Source organism: Chiloscyllium punctatum, chromosome 8, assembly GCF_047496795.1.
Source record: "Chiloscyllium punctatum isolate Juve2018m chromosome 8, sChiPun1.3, whole genome shotgun sequence".
NCBI classification, from domain to species: domain Eukaryota; kingdom Metazoa; phylum Chordata; class Chondrichthyes; order Orectolobiformes; family Hemiscylliidae; genus Chiloscyllium; species Chiloscyllium punctatum.
Window position 1 is genome coordinate 79,079,351 of NC_092746.1, and position 22,612 is coordinate 79,101,962.

The window sequence follows — 22,612 nt, forward strand, 5'->3', positions numbered from 1 at the left end:
TACCCTCTCTGAGGTATCCTTGATCCTGAAACCAGGGAGGCAACACACTATTCTGATCTTTCGCTGCTGGCTGCAGAAACATTTGTCTGTACCTCTGACTAGACACTCCTCTATCACAATCGATTGCTTGGAACCTGATGTACCCCTCATTGCATGAGAGCCAGTCTCAATACCAGCAACTTGGCTTCCCCTGAAAATCCATCAAATGATTGGTTAAACTCCATGAGTAGCTAATGGAATCAGCCTGACAAGGGCTTGTTTACAGAGTTGCAAAGAGTACTGCTAGTGTTGTTTGACTGTATCTTTATTACCACCTAATAACTTGACTTTTCTTTGCAGTGCATTTTTATTACCCATGTGTTTACTTTGAGAAGATGAAAGATTTCCTCAGTGTAAAATTAACTCCTGTGTTCGACCAAGTTTTATAAGAAGCTAAGAGTGTTTTTTTATTCACAGGTTATCAAAGAAACTCTCTCTCAGTTTCTCAATGCATAAAGCTTCAATCATGCAAACCAGAGAGAAGCATTCGATCACTGAGGACTTGAAGATATCCATAATACTCATGGCTGCCATTGATGCAGGACATCTCTAGTCAACCATCGTTTCAAGTTAAAGCATAATAACGCAAGTAGATGCTAAAGATCTTGAACTGCATGTTCTTTCATCTTCCTTATTGTGCTCAGTGCTATCACTTTTAAATTTTATGTCTGTACTTGCATGTGTGCTAAACGTTGTGACTTTATCATTCTTCTTTCTGTTAAGTAATAAAATTCCTCTTTCATTAACTCAAATAAGCTTTGTCACCCCAGCTCCACAATTATTTATGTTGAATTAGTTCATGGCATTTTCACGGTAATGACGTATAGCAGCACACTAAAACAAATCTTAAATCTTTATCAAGGTGAACTGAGGAAGTTGAAAAGAAGGAAACTGATCACTGAGAAACAAGAAACAATTATTACCATCTCTGATGACTAAGCTATCGTAGTTACACAGCCTATCTGATTCAATATCTAGAGCCAGAATGTGAAGTTCCACTGTGCCTTGTGGTGCCCAGATGACCCAAGAACAGTCCAAATTGTTTTCATACTTGTTGGGCCAACCTGGTGAGAAGAGAAATGTTGGGATATCCGCAGTCACAACAACTCCACCGCATGCACCTGGAACAACAAACACATTTCAACCATCAAATCATGACATCAAAACAAAGTCTGACTCAGAATGGCATAAATTACATCAACAAAACACAGAAGCATGTTTCCATTGCTCTTCAAAAGAAGTCTTTGAAAGCATCTGTCAACACCCCATTAAAAATACTGATGCACAATACCAATTGCCTTAACAAAAATAGAAATTGCTGGAGAAGCTAAACAGGCCATGCAGCATCTCTGGAGAGAAAACAGAGTTAAAGTTTTGAGTCCAGTGAAATCCTTCTTCAGAACTTCAGTTACTTTGGTTGGTAAGTAAAGGTAAAAATCTTAATTAACTTAGGAAATCCATGTGAATGTATTTTGCAAGTCATGCCAGGTCCACCACAGACTCTGTCATTTACCTGGCCATTATTCCCATGCTTTAGGGGATAGGGTCTGCAAGAAGAAGCATGCAGGGTGGGGATGGAACCTCTTCCTCCAATTCATTGCTTGCTTGAATATCCCAGTGCTACCTGGCTGCTACCTGGTGGTGTGCTAGAATGCCCTCAGAAAACTTAAATGATAGTGCAAGCAGCTCATTTACATGCACAACTCTTCTCCAGTCCTTTTTAAAATTCCCAAATACACACAGTACAAGCTACAACCTGGATTCCATTCCAGCCTCAGGCAGCTATCTCTGTGGAGTTTGCACATTCTCCGTGTCTGCATGGGTTTCCTCCGGGTGCTCCGGTTTTCTCCCATAGTCCAAAGATGTACAAGTTAGGTGGATTGACCATACTAAATTACCCATAATTTCCAGTGATGTGTAGGCTAGGTGGATTAGCCATGGGAAATGCAGGGTTACAGGGATAGGTAAGGGGTGGGTCTGGGTGGGATACTCTTTAGAGGGTTGGTGTGGACTTGATGGGTTGAATAGCCTGTTTCCACACTGTAGAGACTCTATAATTCTATAGATTCCATGATAAACCCAATTAACCCAGACCATTGGACCTCACTTTCACTGGAATCACATAATTATAGAATCTTACAGGACAGCAGGCCATTCAATCCAACATGTCAGTACCTGCGCCCGAACGAGCCACTCTGCTCGTCCCATTCTCCAGACCCATCTCCGTATCTCTCCAAATTCATTACTTCCAAATATAGAAATCTCTTTTAAACCTCCTATGGAGTTCACCTCCACCGCTCTCATAGGCAGCATATTCCAAATCTTAACAATTCTCTGAATAAAGAAACTCTTCCTCATCTCACTCCTCGCTCTCTTGCTGACAATTTTGAAACTGTGACTCCTACTTACTTGCATACGAACTAGTGAAAACAGAACATTTTTCCTTACCCTGTAAAATTGCTCAAAATTTGGACACCTCAATAAAGTCACTTCTTAATCTTGCTCCAAGGAAACCAAGCCCAATTTCTCTAATCTGTTCTTGTATCTAAAATTCCTCATTCCTGGTATCATTCTAGTAAATCTCAATTGCACTCTTTCCAGGGCTTTAACATTTTTCCTTAAATAAGGTACCCAGAACTGAACACAATACTCAAAATGCAGTCTGAGCAATGATTTGTCGAGGCGACAATGGGTAATGTGTGGTAGCAGCCCAAGGCCTGATTGTGGTGATTTTGTTTTATATTTAGCATGCTTTGTTTCACACTACAAAGAAAGACAGAAGATCTGGGTTATAATTTATTCATAAATATTTATAAGCTCAATGAGAAATGAAATTTATATTCTAACTTATTTTCTAATATAAAACATGTACATTGCAAATCTGATATAATGGTGTCCAACACCTTGTGTGCATGTGTATTTGCATACATGTTTCAACAAGGATAAAGAATACCTCTTCACTTCACCAAACGTAACATTTTACAAAGAACCAGCTTTGGAATTTTCAAATCAGTACTTCATATTTCAGTTTACGGATAGTACAAGAGAGGTCAGGTCTCTTTATCTCTCTATCCTTCTAGACTCTTTAAAACTAGACTCTTTGAATTAAACATTGAAGTGCTTTTAACAAATTATGCCATGCAAAAACACAAAGGGAAATAACCTCACTGCAACCAGGATAACTAAGTCTCTCCCAGGAGATTGAAGCAGACACAGGGGCTGAAACCAACACCAAACTTTTATCTTCACAAGTTGCTGCAGTCTGTCAGCTCAGTTCAACACGGTAATCAGGAATTACTTATGCTGCTGAAAGGAATTACTTTCTCTTTTTAAAATTCCACTTCAATCCCACTTAACCAATTGATTTCTTTTATAAAAAAACACTGAATAAATATGCAGGCACCAGGTTTTCTTGCCATTTTTATTTAATAAATGTCTGTTTTCTGAACAAGATTTCATGAGACTTTTGTTTGAAAATCCTCTCTGTCAGTCTCGGGCTACTAACTGCTAAGGGAAGTGGCTGATCTCAGGACAACATTTAACACTTCTTCTATTGATCTACATTGAGCATAACACCCAATGCAGGAGAACTCTAATAAAGAAGTGAATATAAACCTCTGCTTTCTGAAATAGCTAGTGAATAATTTTCATAACAGTCCAGCTTTTATACTGTTACACCTCTTGCACTCCAACATCTGTGTTGTATCAGATTTCCATTGCATGTGTTTTATCTTACACAATTCCTTTGAACACAACTTTCACTAGTCATTGGGCTTATAAAAAAATAAAAATAATGTGTAATCCAGATCTTCCATCTTTTTTTCAAATGCAAAACAAAACATGCTAAATACAAGAATAATTTCTGAATTTAACGATTGAATATAGTGAACACCAAGGCAACAGATCATTCTCAATGCAAAATGGTACTGGGAACAACTTTTCTAGCTGTAGAGAATCAAGGCTGGGAAGGGCAGGAGCAGACAAGCATTATTATACATACCACAGCAGTGGGCATTAGTAAAGCAGCTTTGGAAATTCATCGGTTTAGCACAAAGTTAGTTATCTATTTTGTTTGATTCAATGTACCCTCTTTATAATAGTCCATTAATAATTCAGAGATACATCAGCTTTTGTTGATAGCTCCAGCCAAAACCTTAAGGTGGTTCTCATCTGTTCCTCTGGACATAGCTTTCTGTCAGGTCACCCTGTCATCAGTGATTGGAAGGCTAGGACCATAAGAATTCTGATACATTCTCCAGTGCTGAGTTTTCTGAATTCTGGAACCACAATTGCAGTAATAGATGCTTTCTCTGCAATGTCCTGGTGTAAATTTGCAGCTTGACTGTAACTACACTAATATTAGTTTGCCTTCTGGCAACACCAAATTCAGAATGAAATTACACTAAAGAGCTTCACGATATAAAATTGATTGATCGCAGTATTGAATGTACTCAGCATATTCTCAACCCTTTGGAGTAGGAACCTATTAAGATTTACAAGCACCTGAGTGAAGAAATTTCTCCTCATCTCAGAGGATCCCTTATCTTGAGGCTATACACCCATTTTCTCAATTTCTGACTTGCAGCAAGTGCGGCCCCAGCATTGCCAAGCATTTTAGAAAGACTGTAAAGTTCAAACTTCTGACTTTGTCAGTTTATTTTTCTGCAATACTAGGAAGGTCTGTAATACTTAACTTTTAACTTTACTTCTTTTTTTTACATTATATGAAGAATGACTGCAATGTTTAACTGTTAACATTCTTCTTTATTTCTTTCTCCCTTGTTCTTAAGATTTTGTCCTGAGGTACTTGACCCTAAGATGGCACTGTTGTGGCGACATTATACACTTTTCACTGTACTCCTGTACTTTGGCAATTGAGAACATACGACAATAAAGCCTAAATCTAAATCTGTAGAAACAGCTTTTTAGAATTTTGAATGTTTGAAGCGATCCCCTCTCATTATCTACATCACAACTCTCTTATTTCAGGAATTAATCTATCAATTTTGAGTTCTTTCTATAAGTAGGCTGAACCTCTTTGAATGCCAACAGATTTCATACCTGTATAAATGCTACGTTTCTATTCCTGCTACTGAAGTCAATATATTCATACTTCTCCACATTAAAATACAATTTTCTATTCTTTTTTCCTGAATTTTAGTTTTGGTTCTCTGGATATTTTATTTGGTGTGCTTCAACATTATAGAGGATCATTATTCAATACATTTTGAAGTTCCTGCCCTCCTTCCCTTCCTACCAGACTTTAAATTATAACTTAAAAACTATTTCCTCAAATCTCACATCAGCCATTTTAAAGGGATGATGAAAATGATTATACATTACTTTTCAGATTACAATCAAAATCAAAAGCACGTTATTCAGCATTTACTTTCCTATTCTACATCGATCTTCTGTAAATGCTACCCACTGCCTCACTGGATCAGTATATACATTAGGAATTATTTTAAGAACTTACATCTTAATTTTTCTCTCAATTATAAGGGTTTACTGTTCAAAGCTTCACTGAAATCTATCTATATTTCTGTAGGCATCCTCATAAATTATAAAAATGTATTTGTACTTATTTTCACCATGTACATCTGTGTTGTACTATTTATGTCTTTATCACATACCTGGTTGAATAGTAGGTATTGCAGTTGGATCAATAATGTATTGCACTGCAAACCATTCCAGCAAGAAACCTTTTCCATTCGTAGTAGAGTCACTTATAAACTGAACTGTCATGGTACTTGCAGTGGATGACAAATCTGGGGGCAGTTTAAAGCCGCAGTATTTTCCAATAAGACGTGCATGTATATTAGGGCCATCATAGAACTAGAACCAGAGAAAGAATGTCTATGAGTCATATAACCAATTGCTAAATAACATTATTAGAAATATGGCTGGTTTCCAAAGCAATGCTTAAAGACAAAATTAGAACTAAAACTTGTGCCCATCCTTTGATAACTGTCTCCATTTGTCACCTATTTGAAAACATTTCTACTTCTCATTCCTGCAGCTTTGAGTTGGATTCTTATTCTATTGCACCTCACTCATATCTTTTTCTCTGGTCCTGTTCCAGCTCTAACTTTCTTATTCTTTGTTTATCTTTCCACAAATATCTCCTTTCCTCACTCTCGAGCTGGCACCACTCAATGTCTTTTTTATGTAAACCCCCGTTTCTTTTCCTCATCTCATGAATGTTCTGCTCTGTTCTTTCTGCAATTTAACTCTTCTGCAATTGTTCCATCTCCCTTTTTTTTCTTCTTGTCTCCTATGGAATCCTGGAGGCTGACTTCACTATTCTAAATTCAGTCATCAGATTAACGTTTAATGGAGTGTAATATCCTTGGAAACACCTTAAACAGATTCAATACTTGGAATTCAAATATGCAACTCATTCATTATTCTGCCCATTGTTATCCAAAACAATCTGATGGTGGAGGGCTTTCAAATGTGGATGATGTATTTGAGAGTAGCTGGGTGAGAATTTACTCTCAATTATAAAGTCTACATGATTGAATCATTACAAAGAAGCAAGACGATAGCGCTTAGGTTTAATTGGCGGAACTGAAGCTTCGCTGGTGAATCGCTCCTGTTATCAGTATCCAGGGGATACAAACTAACAGTTTAGGGATAAGTGGTTCCAGATGCAGCAACATTATTTTGAGTATCTTAGGAAATCTCTGAAAATAAGTTGTTATTTTGTACAAATGCCAGGTGACATGGTGTAAAAGAGTGTGCATACACAAAGAGAAAGCTGATACCATTTGTATGTGGTAGCACTGCAGGAGGAGGAGCTCTTCAGATTATTTGATAATTGGTTTACAAGCATTAATATACAAAATGGACAAATGGAGACTGTCCCTCTCTGCTGCTAGTGTAGGTCTCTTTTCCCAGTCAGGGGTGTGGGACTTTGTCCTTACTGCAGCCAGGGTCACGTTCCACCTCATCTTCCCAGTCCCTGCTCAGGAATGCCTGCACTTGTGGTCATGTTACCCGAAGATGCAAAGGTGCGTCCTGCATCTTGTCTTGTCACAACCTGAAATCCTACATCCTCTCAGCCGAGGATATGGAGCTCCTGGACCTCCGTCACCTCCCTCACCACCCGACGCCCGGAGGAAGAACGCCTCATCTTCCGCCTCAGAACACTTCAACCCCAGGGCATCAATGTGGACTTCACCAGTTTCCTCATTTTCCCTTCCCCCACCTCACCCCAGTTCCAAACTTCTAGCTCAGCAGTGTCTCCATGACATGTCCTACCTGCCTATCTTCCTTTCCACCTATCCACTCCACCCTCCTCTCTGATCTATCACCTCCATCCCCACCCCCATTTACCTATTGTACTCTATGCTGCTTTCTCCCCACCCCCACCCTCCTCTCATTTATCTCTCCACCCTGCAGGCACTCTGCCTCTATTCCTGATGAAGGGCTTTTGCCCAAAACGTCAATTTTCCTGCTCCTCGGATGCTGCCTAAACTGCTGTGCTTTTTCAGCACCACTCTAATCTTGCAGGTGTGGTGCTCATTTTGGTGTTATGTATAATCAATGCTGAAAAGAAGAAATTCAGTGAGAAAAAAAAGATCAAATTCATTTTCTGTTTGAGAAACATTTGAAGACATTCACTGTGGTTTTTCTCCTGTTTTAAAAAAATTATTACAGATTCAGCTGAATGACAATTTACTACAAGTTATTTTCATAAGATTCTAATAGATTTTAATGCCACTTTGCTTGGTATTAAAGTGTTTCTGACATCTTTAATTGTAATTTGTGGTTTTTACTTCATGCCAATTAACATATTGCCATGTTGAAAGTGTGGTGGAGAAAGTATGGCAAGAGAAAGTGTGACAAAAAGAGCATGCTGAATGCAACACACCCTGGACTTTTTAATCATTTGTAAGCATGTAGACAGTGAAATTATTCTTGGGTAACCACATAAAATAGACAACTGTGAATTGGCAGCCCATTTTAAATCATCACCGTAACCATCCCCCTGCCCCCCCCCCCCCCCCACCACATTTTCTTTCCTATTAACTTCTAATCTATTGATATTTCTTTCTTTCTCCATTTCCAAAGATCCCCGGTTTAACTAGTGCCAGATTGCACCTCCCCTTTAAGAGATGCGCGCTGCCTTAATGTGGCATCAGGCATGACCAATTTCTCTCACACAATAGAGCCAAGAGTGTTGGCTATTATTTTACTGAAGTCGCTGCCTTTTGACTAATTTTTCAAGCAGAATCAAATTTCTGTGCTGATAATTTCTCAGATAATTGTAAAAAAAAACAGCTGTTGGAAATACTTGTAAAAATTAATTGTTGGGCCTAGCCAGTATCTTAGTGTACACGACCAGGCAGATGCAGTACTTAATCTAGTTTACATGATACACCTTTCAGGTTGTTGTATGGCTGTGCATGCAGAGTCATAGAGCATGGAAACAAACCCCTTGGTCCAACTTGTTCACACCAACCCAGACACCCCAGTCTGTCCTAGTCCCATTTGCCAGCATTTGGCCCCTCTAAACCCTTCCAATTCATATACGTATCCAAATGTCTTTTAAATATTGTAATATTTCCTACCTGCACCACGTCCTCTGGCAGCTCATTCTATTCACATTCCATTCCCTGCATGAAAAGGTTATCTCTCTGATCCATTTTGAATCTTTCCCTTCTCACCTTAAGCCTATGCCATCTAGTTTTGGACTCCCTCACCCTATGATTTTATAAACCTCAATCAGGTCTTCCCTCAGCCTCTGATGTTTGAGGGAATAAAAATCCCAGCATACTCAATCTCTCCCTATAGCTGCACAATGTTGTGGAAATGATGGAAGTTGACAATATTACAAAATTTCAAAATCCTCTTATTTCTAATTTGCTATAGCACTGGGATTGTTAGTGCAACTAAATATGCAATCAATTTACATGATAAATCTACAACATGTGATGGCATGTTTTTTTTCTGTAACACAATAAGTTTACAAAGAAATATGTGCAGCCACAGGTAATATAACACTAAACGCTTATGGAAAGTGTTGTTGAGGTTGCACTGTGGATTTCAGCTAAGCCTCCTGGTATAAATCTTGATCTTTTTGAGTAAAAAGGATTACTCACCATTAATGTATCATATCTGCATTCTTGTAATGAATCAATATCCAATTCCAAGATCTTTACATGGATAACATAGGATGCAGGAACTGTAATTGTCCAGTGGTAGTTGGCATTGTGTGGGTAATATAGTGGCCAAAGTGGAGATGCAATTTGTCCTTGAAATCCAGCAATCTCATTGCCATACACTGAAAGAAACATATTTTGGCTGAAGTCCTTTGCATTAACACCTACTCGATTTACAATATTAAAAATGTCCTTCTTTTATTTACAGCATAAAAACTTGGAGGAGGAGTCAGCCATCTGGCCCAAGCCTAGTCCGCCATTCAATAAGATTGTGGCTGATAATTTTGTGGACTCAGCTTCACTTACCCACCCAATGACTACAACTCTTAATCCCTTTACTGTTCAACGATCTACCTTTGCCATAAAAACAAGATCGACTCAACTGCTTCACTGGGCACTGCTTCACTTTTTGCAATCTAAACATAAACGTCAACTTAAAAATCAATAATCCAATATTCAGTTTACCAGATTATAATTTATCTTTGACTCGAGATATAGTCCAGCTGTGAAAGATCTCAGACTATTAAAGTTATATAAATATCCTGAACTGGGCAAAAGCAGTAAATGCTAAAATGTCTAAAGAAAATAAAGGTACTATTTCATAGTTTGAAATAATAGACAGTCCAAAGATGTGCAGGGCAGGTGAATTGGCCATGCAAAATTGTCCGTAGTGTTAGGTAAGGGGTGATGTAGGGGTATGGGTGGGTTGCGCTTCGGCGGGGCAGTGTGGACTTGTTGGGCCGAAGGGCCTGTTTCCATACTGGAAGTAATCTAATCTAATCTAAAAAAATGAGATGGAATGAAGTTAAAAACCATTCGAACACCATTTTCATTCTTAAACAATTAATGGGAAAAAAAATTCTCATTTGGATAACATTCAAATCTTTTAAATCTTACATGGTTAATCTTTTATAAAAATAAACAATTACTCTTCAGACTGCATATCAGAGGTAGCTCATCCTTTCATAGAATCTTTAGACTATCAAACAGTGCACTCAGATCAGCCTCTGATGAAATTGAAGCTTTTGAAACTAAACCAAACATTGACAATGACACTATAAAAGCACTTGAGGAAATGTCAAAAAAGACTCTATTGAACATGATTGATCATTTTCTCACATTTTCTAATCTGCACCAGGGCATCTGTCAGTCAAAGTAGAGGGGTTTTTTAACACTCAGTAACAGCAACGGCCTTCTTTTTAATTAAAAAATGGGTTTGGGGTTAAAACCTCACATGATGGCAGATTTACAGAACTTATCCATCCTTCAAGTGCATTTATACCCACTCAATGAATTCATGCCTTGCACATTGCATTGCAAGTTAAGGCACTTGCAATAGCCAAAGTGAGATTGATTAGATTTCCTACAGTGTGGAAACAGGCCCTTTGGCCCATTCAGTCCGCACTGATCCTCCGAAGAGTAACCCACCCAGACCCATTTCCCAATGACTAATGCACCTAACATTTATGGGCAATTTAGAATGGCCAATTCACCTGATCGGCACATCTTTGGACTGTGGGAGGAAACCGGAGCACCCGGAGGAAACCCACACAGACACGGGGAGAATGTGCAAACTCCACACAGACAGTCTGCCTGGGGCTGGAATCAAACCTGGGACCCTGCTGTAAGGCAGCAGTGCTAACCACTGAGCCACCATGCTGCCCTGGTTTGGACCTTTGATGGGTTTCCCTCTTGTGGTTATCACACCACACCGTATCATTTACCAGGAAATTTGAATCTGTTCTACTGCAATGGAAGTCCTACAGGAGTAAGACTTCCGCATCTGGGCCCCATCTGCCATTTTTAAAGGTTCACTGAGTCTTAGCAACTCTGTAAAAGATTAATCTAGAGCCTCAAACAAACACATCAAGTTAGACCCCATCTACCACCTGAGAAAAAGAACAGGAAATGACTCCACCACAGGAAATGACATAATCAGTCCAAAGAAACCCAAACATATAAATGGAAAACAGGAATTATAAGCAGTGCTTCACCTGGAGGCCCACTGAAGATGTTACCTAGTAGGGTGATGAAACGTCTGGAAATATACCTTCCAGCTCAGCGAACAAAATACATCCATACATTCTTTATACATGAAAAACAAAACAATCTTAAAAGGGAGATAAATCTTCCACATTTCTAATTTCACTTCCCGGGAACAGCTGTCAAATAGCTTCTAGGATTGGGCTCACCAACCATGCAAGGACCCACAAAACCCTCAGTGACACAGAGGTTCCTAGGCAGATAATCAATTGCCACTGCTGACAATGATGGCAGATAAAACAAGTTTATTTTGATAGATTTTTTCAGAGCTGGAAAAAGCATAATGGATCAAAAGTATTCCCATGTTGTAAAATACTGTTTCTTTTCAACATAACCATTTATTAGAAATGATCATTGAGGTAATCAGATTTACAATTTTGTTACTCATTTTGATCCACCCTTCATATTAGTAAAATATTTCAGTTTAAAGTATGAGAGGTTTTGACAGGTATCATGTTCTGAATCCAATACTTACCATGAGAAAATATGGCACTGAATCTACCACCAGGAGATGTTGGATCAGAAACAAACTTCACCCACAAGATGTGCCCCTTAATTGATGTGTAATTTGCAGGTAAAGAAAGACCACAGTAACGTTCAATTAGCTGTCCAGTGGAATTTCCTTCTCGAATTTCAAGGTAAGCTGAGGTACAGTTTATACTTAATCCAATTTCGAAAGTTCTGTTGAATGTAGACAAAATTAATAATACATTTCATCTGATGATCTGATGAGTTATCTAGCAATACTGCAGAGACCATGCTAAACATTACTACATTAATAACAATTTACAATAAACAAGGTAGTTTAATCAAAGGAAACATTTCCTTTTGGTATTAGTCTAAAATAAATATGTATACCCCTACAGCGCATGGCTGCAGTCCAAGAAATCAGCTCACCACCAACTCCTTAACAGCAAGTAGGGACAGCAATTAATGGTGGCCCAGCTAACAATGCACGCATCCCACAAGAGAATAAATCAAAAATGTAAATGGTAATTACATGAAGGATAGTTGGACACGGTTACCAGGTGAACTGATGATATACCAGACACACTCATAGTTGGGTGGAGATTCATCAGGGAAGTTGGGACTATTGAAAGCTCCCGTTTCCATGTGATACGTTCCGCCACACGCTGTGAAAGGATTAATAGTGAACAACTCTGGTAAGTATTATTCATTGCCAATGTTGTTAATAATAATCAATTTTATAAAAGTTTACCTGCTGGTTTTAATACAAGCTTTCCAATGCATAATCTGTGTACAATTTCACTGATTGCCTAATTAAACTAACCTTGCTGCATTTTTGAACAAAATCAATGGCTTGCATAACCTTTAAACTTTGACTAAGCCCAGCACTTCATTTTATGATTTTAATTTGGTACCTGATTTTTTTATCCTGTTCTTTTCCATTAATATCATGATAAGTTGATAACATCATTATAAGTTAATAATTACATAATAATAGGCTTTTTCTTACTGGATGGCAAGGAGGGATCCTTCACGACTTCAGTAATTTTAATTAAAAATAGATAAATGTAAAAACATTGTGTAATACAAAAAAGAAGTTCTAATGGACTATTGGATCATTTTAAAACTTCTATCAAATGAAAACTGAATCTAATTGTCTATCCTTAAGACCTTGCTAAAGTAATTAAGGATGATTTCATGGACGGAATTATGCCTTTTGGGGCAGATTTCTGCCAAAGCGGGTCTCCACACACATCTGAATCCAGGCCAACCCTCAGTTACTTTTCTGGGTCAGAGTTACTTGTGATTTAGAACTGATTCCCAGCAGCATTCCTGTTGTCCAGAGAAAGTCTATGATAAATAATGCTGCCAAAATAGTGCTAAAAGATGTGGCTGCAGTACTAAACCAGTTGTAAAGGATCTTAAAGTATCCTGGAGTTTAGCATCTGTGCACCACTGAAGGCCGAGGACAGGTCTGGAAGAAGGAGCAAAGGCATTTCAAGACTCTCTCCCTGCCAAGGTAGTTACTGCATGTTTTGCATGGTGAGAAAATGCTGGCAACACTGCACATTTGAGGGGTTGCAGAAGAGAAATTCTCTGGAAATCCTATGACACTCTTCATGTAGTCACTTACAGTGGTGAATGAGGAGGAGATGCCACTGGCAGTCTTAGTGTTGTAGAGTAAGCATAAACCTGATTAATTCATTGATGTGACTGTTGACTGGATGGTCCAAATATTGTCTCATTCTTTGCTGTGAATTTGGGTGGGATCACACAGAAGAATCCCAACCACACAATATTCTGCAGCTGCACAGTCAAATTGATAAGAAAACATTTTACTCCAGGGCACACCCAGAAATTGTTGGCTTGTTTAAGACATTTATCACACCCTGAAAATGGATTCAAATTTAATACTACATACCCCATGAGTGAATGGAAATCAGTTCCTGTTAATAAAGAAAATGAATTCCAGTGGCTTTTATAAAGCAGCAACACAGCTGCAAAAGAAATATGAATATAGTACAGGAGGAGAATGTGGGTATAAAAATGCAAAGGCCACAGGAGGCACAACACTCACGACCCACAAGACTCAGTTCAGAAAAGTCAGCTTCTTGGGAACTTAGGAATGCCAGAATATAATGGAAGTGTACAATTGAAGTCCATGTACTTCTGAATATGTCTTCAGGATCAGAAACATTGCTTGACTTTTCACCAACTGACATTTAGTAAAATATAACAGACTTAAAGATATTTTAGGTCCAGAGCTGGCTTTAATCACACTCTGTAGTTCTGACAAGAATCCTTTCATATGTTAGCTGAAATACTGTGGGTAAGTCTAAGTATACTCCAGTGCCTTGCAAGAATTAAATGGCTGACTGACCATAAACTGGGTGGAGATGGGATTTCCTCCCTCTACAACAGGAAGTCCCAGCTCATTGAATGGTTGTCCAATCAGAAATGAGCAGTTCTTCAGTAGTGGAAGCACCAGCTGGAGCACTGGCCACTCTGGGTACTGCTGTGATGTTGAAAGGAAGCTGAGCTGCCTGGAGCAAAGATTGGAGGCAGGTCTGAGCTCTCGCAGACCAAACTGGCAGACCCCAGAGATGAGGATGAGGATGGTGAAGGTCTAAGGTAGAAAGGCATGGGGAGGGAAACCTGGGATTTACCCTCTCTGATGGATGGAGAGGTCCTGTTAAGGAAGAACCCCCTTGGCAAACCAGCCCATTCAAGGAAACTGCAGGATTGAGCTGTTGTGCTATTCTTCTTGAGCTATTTTCTGATACTGTTTATTTTATCTGTATATTTGTTGTATTTCTCTCTCACTATGTGTTGGATTTCATTACTGTTTGGTTTTGATCCTTTTAATAAGTAATCCCTCATGTCAGGAAATAGGTCATTACTGTAGTTGGATAGTGATCCATCTGAACGCTAAGGTAATACAAAAGACCCTCACCCTAAATTCTGAAATATGGTTTTTAACATGTAACCTGGACTCAAGATAATTTTGCAAGATCTTTCTTGTTTTTTTAAGGTTTTTAAAAAAGTTATATAGATATCACTTTACCTGATGTAGATGCAGTATAAATTGCTCGGAAACCTTTGCATGTAATGACATTGTTGGAACTGAAGTTGATAAACAAGGCATCACTGAATGATGTGATAGGATAAGGCATTGTATTTCCACAGTAACGACCTACAAATCATGGAAACAAATTAACATACACAGTAGATCACTTGAAACACCATAGTTTTGAAAACATTGCACAAAAAAAAATTGACAGTTGTCTGCTGATTTCAAAGCATCTCCTTCTCCCTCTTTTGAAAGTGATAACTTCAAATAACTGCTTGCAGGCTTTCCCTGAGTTTTCAGAAATCCTTTACCAGCTGTAAGGCCTGTTCTTATGATCCTTGCCTTTTGGCCAAACTAGGCTGAGTGTCCTGGAATCCTTAAATGGTTGTGGGTGGCTCTTTTTGACTTGAGGCTATTCCTCTTGCATCTGCTGTGGTGGTACACAAAGCTAAGCAGCCACTTTTCCCTGCCATCAACATAAAACTGCTGCATGTGTGAGACACGGAAGCCTGTAACTGGATCTCAAAAATCACCTGATCCATGACAAAGTGAAACAACTTAGCCTTATGTCTAATCAGAAATGCTGATTAAATATTCTTGATTCCGATTCTTTTTTCACTGTACAAGCAATTGGTTGGGTGAGTTTTTTGAAGAAGTAACAAAGAGGATTGATGAGGACAGAGCGGTAGGTGTGATCTATATGGACTTCAGTAAAGCGTTCAACAAGGTTCCCCATGGGAGACTGGTGAGCAAGGTTATATCTCACAGAATACAGGGAGAACTTGCCACTTGGATACAGAACTGGCTCAAAGGTAGAAGACAGAGCGTGGTGGTGGAGGGTTGTTTTTCAGACTAGAGGCCTGTGACCAGTGGAGTGCCACAAGGATCGATGCTGGATCCAATACTTTTCATCATTTATATAAATGACTTGGCTGTGAGCATAAGAGGTATAGTTAGTAAGTTTGTAAATGTCAACAAAATTGGAGGAGTAGCAAAGAAGGTTACCTCAGATTACAATGGGATCTTGATCAGGTGGGCCAAGGGGCTGAGAACTGGCAGATGGAGTTTAATTTAGATAAATGCAAAGTGCTGCATTTTGGAAAGCAAATCTTAGCAGGACTTACACACTTAATGGTGATGTCCTAGGGAGTTTTGCTGAACAAAGAGACCTTGGAGTGTAGGTTCCTAGCTCCTTGAAAGTGTACTCACAGGTAGAAAGGATAGGGAAGGCAGCGTTTGCTATGCTTTCCTTTTTTGGTCAGAGTATTGAATACAGGAGTTGGAAGGTCATGTTGCAGCTGTACAGGATATTGGTTAGGCCACTGTTAGAATATTGCATGTAATTCTGGTCTCCCTCCTATCGGAAAGACGTTATGAAACTTGAAGGGGTTCAGAAAAGATTTACAAGGATGTTGCCAGGGTTGGAGGATTTGAGCTATAGGGAAAGGTTGAATGGCTAGGGCTGTTTTTCCTGGAGTGGCAGAGGCTGAGGGGAGACCTTATAGAGGTTTACAAAATTATGAGGGGCATGTATAGGATAAATAGACAAAGTCTTTTCCCTGGGGTGCAGGAGTGCAGAACTAGAGGGCTCGGTTTAGGATGAGAGGGGAAAGATATAAAAGAGACCTAAGGGACAGCTTTTTTACTGAGGGTGGAATGAGCTGCCAGAAGAAGTGGTAGAGGCTAGTACAATTGCAACATTTAAAAGGCATGGGTATATGAATTGGAAAGGTTTGGAGGGATATGGGCCAGGTGCTGGCAGGTGGGACTAGATTGGATTGGGATATCTGTTCGGCATGGAGGGGTTGGACCAAAGGGTCCGTTTCCATGATGTACATCTCTATGACTTACAGAACCACTTTTTAAAGCTAAGATCATGTCAGTGTATGAAATTTCTATTATGCTTTCAGAACAAGGTTTTTATTGTGACCTTGGCAGAACCCAGTTGAGCATCAGTCGGCATATGTTTGTAAATACCACTTGGTAGCACTGTAAATGGCCCATTCTACCAATTTGCAGAATGACAGTATGCTAATTTGGTGGCAATTGGCTGGGTTGGATTTATTTTGTGGACAGGAATACCTGCATGATTTTCCACATTTCTGGGTAGATTCCAGTGTTGTAACTCTGGTGAATAGCTTGGTTAGAGATGTGACTGATTCTGGAGTATAAGTCGCAGTACACGTTGAACACTAACAGTTCATGTTAAGGATTATGGATTAATAGGGATATAATAGGAGGAAATCCTGTTAGAGCAAAAGGAATGGCCATGGGTCCAAGATCATATATGAGGCAGATGGGTGATGGAACTATTGACAAGAACCTGAGCCATCTTCAGTTGATTTCACATTCAACAAAAAAAAAGATTTTAGTGGATAAAAATGACTTCATACGAACAGCAAATAAATCTGCGAGTGAATTTTGTACTGTTGAAATTTTACTTCCTATTTGGGTTTCCATGCAGATTTTCTTGTTGTGAAATTATGAGCAGCTGATATATTATGTCCTGAATAGGCAGGATGGTCAAATAAGCAATTTACTACAGTGATGTTGAGCTGAAATTCCACAAGTGTTCAATTGACCTCCTTCTTACGTTACAAAGTCTGATAGAAGCCCCTGGAGTTTCATTCCGATAGACCAGTTAAACAACAGCAAAGTACCACAGCAGCAAAACAATCTGTTGTGTCCTGAGACCTCGGATAGTCTTCCCTGAAACTCAGTAAAGATTTTTTTTTAAACTTTGTTAACTCAAAAGAAGGGTGAATGTGATGAGAATGAATTTCTGCTCTAAGAGAACGAGTTAGACAAGATCCAAGATCAGACTGCAAGGCTAATTGTTTGTTCTAATAGCAAATGAGTAAGTATATTGCAGAAAAAAAACCTCAAATGTTTCTTTGTTTCTTACTATTAACAGAGAAATCCTTGCTTGATAACTAAGATAAGCTTCTCTTCTCTTTCAAGTTGGGAAGTTTGACTTGACCCAATTTGCAACATTGCACTTCTGACTTTTGAAAGTCATTCAGAATTCAAAGTTGGTGAGAAGATTTGTAGCTCGGGTGCTCATTGTTGTGGTTCTGGACAACACTACTATTACAGGACAAGCCAAAGAGTGAATGGCCAGGGAATTCCTAGAGGCATGGCACTCATCCATAGATTCTATCAATAAACACATCGACCTGGACCCAATATACCGGCCACTGCAGCGGACATCTGGAACTGACAACCGGAAGCGGCAGGTACAAATCACTATAAATGCCGGAGGAAACATCACAGAAGCGCTTCACAGGAGGCTCCCAAGCACTGAGGATGTCACCTAGACAGGGGACGAAACGTCTGCAACACAAATTCCCAGCTCAGCAAACAGAACCACAACAACAGTCATTCAGAATGTTAGTATGCAAGAGTTGGGATTACATATTAGATTAGATTACTTACAGTGTGGAAACAGGCCCTTCGGCCCAACAAGTCCACACCGACCCGCCAAAGCGCAAATCACCCGGAACCATTACCCTACATTTACCCTTTCACCTTACACTACGGGCAATTTAGCCTCGCCAATTCACCTAACCTGCACATTTTTGGATTGTGGGAGGAAACTGGAGCACCCGGAGAAAACCCACGTAGACACGGGGGGAATGTGCAAACTCCACACAGAGAGTCACCTGAGGCGGGGATTGAATCCGGGTCTCTGGCGCTGTGAGGAAGCAGTGCTAACCACTGTGCCACCGTGCCGTCCACATGGGAAATTAGCGATACAAATCTGCATGCAACGTTCAAGTCTAAACCTGTTGGCCCTGTTGGGATGGGCAGCACACCACATACTGATGTAGATCAGAGATGGGAACAAAGGTGAGTACATGACAAGATAGAAGGCCCACCTTCGTTCTTGGGACAACGCCTCAGTCTTTTCACTTCATGGCCCTTACACTTCACTATCTCCCAACTCTTTTCCCCCACCAAGTATCCCCAAACTATCTCCTCCAATATCCATTGGTAACATCCATGATTGAATCATTTTGTAACCTTAAAAAAGGCCATTCAAACTCACATTGGGAAAAAAAAAATTCCCTCTTGGAAGTTTTCAATCAAACACATTAAACTAATGGGAAAACATATCTTTCACCTCAAGTACTAAACTAATCTTTTTAAAAAGGTAACCAGTTGTTTAAAAATCTATTCAAATCAGATGGAGTTTAATTTAGATAAATGTGAGGTGCTGCATTTTGGGAAAACAAATCTTAGCAGGACTTATACACTTAATGGTAAGGTCCTAGGGAGTGTTGCTGAACAAAGAGACCTTGGAGTGCAGGTTCATCGCTCCTTGAAAGTGGAGTCACAGATAGACAGGATAGTGAAGAAGGCATTTGGTACGCTTTCCTTTATTGGTCAGAGTATTGAGTTACAGGAACTAGGAGGTCACGTTGCGGCTGTACAGGACATTGGTTAGGCCACTGTTGGAATATTGTGTGCAATTCTGGTCTCCTTCCTATCGGAAAGATGTTGTGTAACTTGAAAGGGTTCAGAAAAGATTTACAAGGATGTTGCCAGGATTGGCGGATTTGAGCTATAGGGAGAGGTTGAATAGGTTGGGGCTGTTTTCCCTGGAGCTTCGGACGCTGAGGGGTGACCGTACGCAAGTTTACAAAATCATGAGGGGCATGGATAGGATAAATAGACAGTCTTTTCCCTGGGGTCAGGGAATCCAGCACTAGAAGGCATAGGTTTGGGGTGAGAGGGGAAAGATATAAAAAAGATCTAAGGGGCAACTTTTTCACGCAGAGGGTGGTAAGTATATGGAATGAGCTGCCAGAGGAAGTGGTGGAGGCTGGTACAATTGCAACATTTAAAAGGCATCTGGATGGGTATATGAATAGGAGGGGTTTGAAGGGATATGGGCCAGGTGCTGGCAGGTGAGACTAGATTGGGTTGTAATATCTGCTTGGCATGAACGGGTTGGACCGAAAGGTCTGTTTCCATGCTGTACATCTCTATGACTCTACTAAACAATGTTTTTGTTCTGAAGAAGAGGCATACTGGACTTGAAACATTAACTCTGCGTTTCTCTCCATACAGGTTTTTCTGTGATAACATGTATTTCATTAACAAGAATTCGTTGTAGCGCGATTGATGAATTAGGGACACTGTTTCTAAAGCACAAACTTTTAAAACATGTGTTCGCTCTAATGCAATTACTGTACATTGACAACACTAAGTGCTGTTCCTAAAGCGAGATTTTTCTATGGTGCGGTGTTACAAAAGAATGCAACCATCGTGTTATAGAAAGAACTATCTGTATATGCTACCCGAGCTGAGTTTCTCCAGTAGTCTCTGTTTCTATTTCAGATTTCCAGCATCTACAGTACTTTGCTTTTAGTTAAGTATTTAATTCACTGCGACTTCCCTTCTGGGTATGTCCACCTTGAAAATGTTCTGCTCTTCTCTTTTACAGGTTTTAATTTTGAAGTTTGTTCCCCTTCGTCACTTTCAATTTCCCTCCTAGTGTTTCATGAAGTGTTCGCCAAAACCCATAGCCACAATTCCTTCCTCAGTGATTGTCACTGGCTCTGCCGTTCACTGCACACATAACAACTGAAGTTCCTTTCATCATTTTGAATCCACCCAAGATTACAGCTATCTCCAAGACATACAGCACTCCTCAAAAAGTTGCTCCAACCTCATCTTAAGATCCACACTCAGTGCCATCCAGACTCTCGACCTCTCTCTCCATCCACGTCACCTGACTCTATGTAAAAGCTGTCCCAGCCTCAAAACTGTACATGACACTTCATGTGGGATCTCACAAGCCTCTATGTAAATAGACCTTACAACAAACAGGCTCTTTGAAGTTAACTGACCAGACATCAGCCATTTTGTTCCATGCTTTTCAAAGATTCAATGGAGTTTCAATTAGAACTGAACAGTTTATTTATGTTGTCTGTAAAGATCCTTGATCTTTAAAATGTTTGAAAAGCACAAGATAGACCTGTCTCATTGATGCATTTAAATCAGATCTTCAACACTGTGAAAGCAGAATGACTGAATAAAGCACTCCAATGCATATGAACACTAACTCAATGTTGATCAAATTACTGGCCATTTATCTTTAAGGATAGAGTTTGAAGATCAATCACTACATTAAAACCTTATATACATCATTAAAAGGCATTGCATTACGACATTTGAAGTTGGCAACACCTTAAGTTTATCTACATTATAGTTATGCCATATGATAGTAACGCTTACTGGGAGATGGAAACCACTTTTAAAATTCTTTATGATGTGGAGGTGCTGGTGTTTAGGGTGGACAAGGTCAAAAATCACATGGCACCAGGTGCACCTGATGAAGGAGCAGTGCTCCGAAAGCTAGTGCTTCCAAATAAACCTGTTGAACTCTAACCTGGTGTTGTGTAATGTTTAACTTTGTAAACTCTAGTCCAAAACCAGCATCTCCAAATCATGACCCAGTAAAGGAACAGTGCTCCAAAAGATAGTGCTTTCAAATACATCTGTTGGACTATAACCTGGTGCCATGTGATTTTTGACCTTGTCCACCCTAAACACCAGCACCTCCACATCGTACTGAATTTTAAAGTGGCTTCCATCTCCCAGTAAGTGTTACTATCATATGGTGTTGTGTGATTTTTAACCTTCATCGGATGTTGGTCAAAATTTAGTATGGGGTATAGAGACCATGTCTTCAGAAATTTGACTTCTTTTGTGGTTTTTGTACAGTCAGAGATTGTCATTTCTGAACATATCTCTGGAAATTACTTAGTGTGCAAATAGTCTTCCCAAGTGCTGAATAACTTCTCATCACCATTTCAAAGGATCAGGATTAAAATGACCACAACTTCAAAACCGGTGGACGCTATGAATATGGAATTTCAACAAAGACACTTCAGGGCGATAATCATAATCGGAATGTTGATTATATCTGTCAACCCATTTTGTCGACAATGAAATACATTGATCCTGACATCACATGACTGAAATTGGATTCCAGTTCCTAATTAATCCACAAAGACAGCCCAGCATGTCAGTCTGGAATACAAAGACTCGAAGGAAGCCATCTGTTGTGCAGCTGAGGAAAGGACTCTTGCCTCAAATGTGACCTTAGTAGAGAATTTAGGCTTATTTGCTTTACCTAAAGCAAGATTATATTTCTTCACTAAAGAGATTTTTGACCAAAACTCGATCTCCGACTTACTTTGTTTTCTGTGAACATGAAGGAATACTTTAGGTTTGCAACATTTCAGCTTAACAACTGCCTAAAGAAATGACTTTTCCATTGATAAATCTTTTAAGTGAGTAAAGTACATGTTCCATCTTTAGAAATCATCTTTTATTATGTGTGTATCTGTGGGTTTGAGGACTGACTGTTGTTTCATTTACATTCCCAATAATATAAAAAACATTTATCTTTTCACTTGATTAATACTTAAAATGAAGCTTTTCTCAGATATTATTTAAAATCACGACACGAATAAAAGGAGAAATGCTCCTTCTCAAAAATATATGTGACTGCAGTCAGAAATGAAACAGAACTAATCAACATTTCACTTGTCTGTTAACCTGTTAAAAGGTTCCCAGCTCTAGAACAGGTGTCTCCTGGTTTTGCAAATTTACTGGTATGGAGTGGTTTCCATTGACTTCAGGAACATTTAGGATCAAGAAAAAGATGTTAAGGAAAATTACACTTGCAACAGGCACTTAAATGGCAATTCTAACATCACTTTATGTAGGTTTCAGGTCCTAGACCACCTAGCTCAATAAATTTGGGGCTTGTGCTCTCCCATGTCCTTATCTCAATCCCTACACATCAGGC

At 39.3% G+C, this 22,612-nt stretch overlaps 1 protein-coding gene across 1 annotated transcript in view; it reads right to left on the reverse strand.

Moving 5' to 3' along the window:
- Positions 1-22,612, reverse strand: part of cubn (cubilin (intrinsic factor-cobalamin receptor)) — a 295,475-nt gene that overhangs the window by 114,755 nt on the left and 158,108 nt on the right. Inside the window, exons 31-36 of the mRNA XM_072574987.1 lie at positions 14,782-14,910; positions 12,250-12,382; positions 11,725-11,930; positions 9,147-9,328; positions 5,673-5,874; positions 963-1,160 (exon numbers count right to left, since the gene is read on the reverse strand). Of these exons, the coding sequence (XP_072431088.1) occupies positions 963-1,160; positions 5,673-5,874; positions 9,147-9,328; positions 11,725-11,930; positions 12,250-12,382; positions 14,782-14,910 (1,050 nt within the window). The remainder of the gene's footprint in view (positions 1-962; positions 1,161-5,672; positions 5,875-9,146; positions 9,329-11,724; positions 11,931-12,249; positions 12,383-14,781; positions 14,911-22,612) is intronic.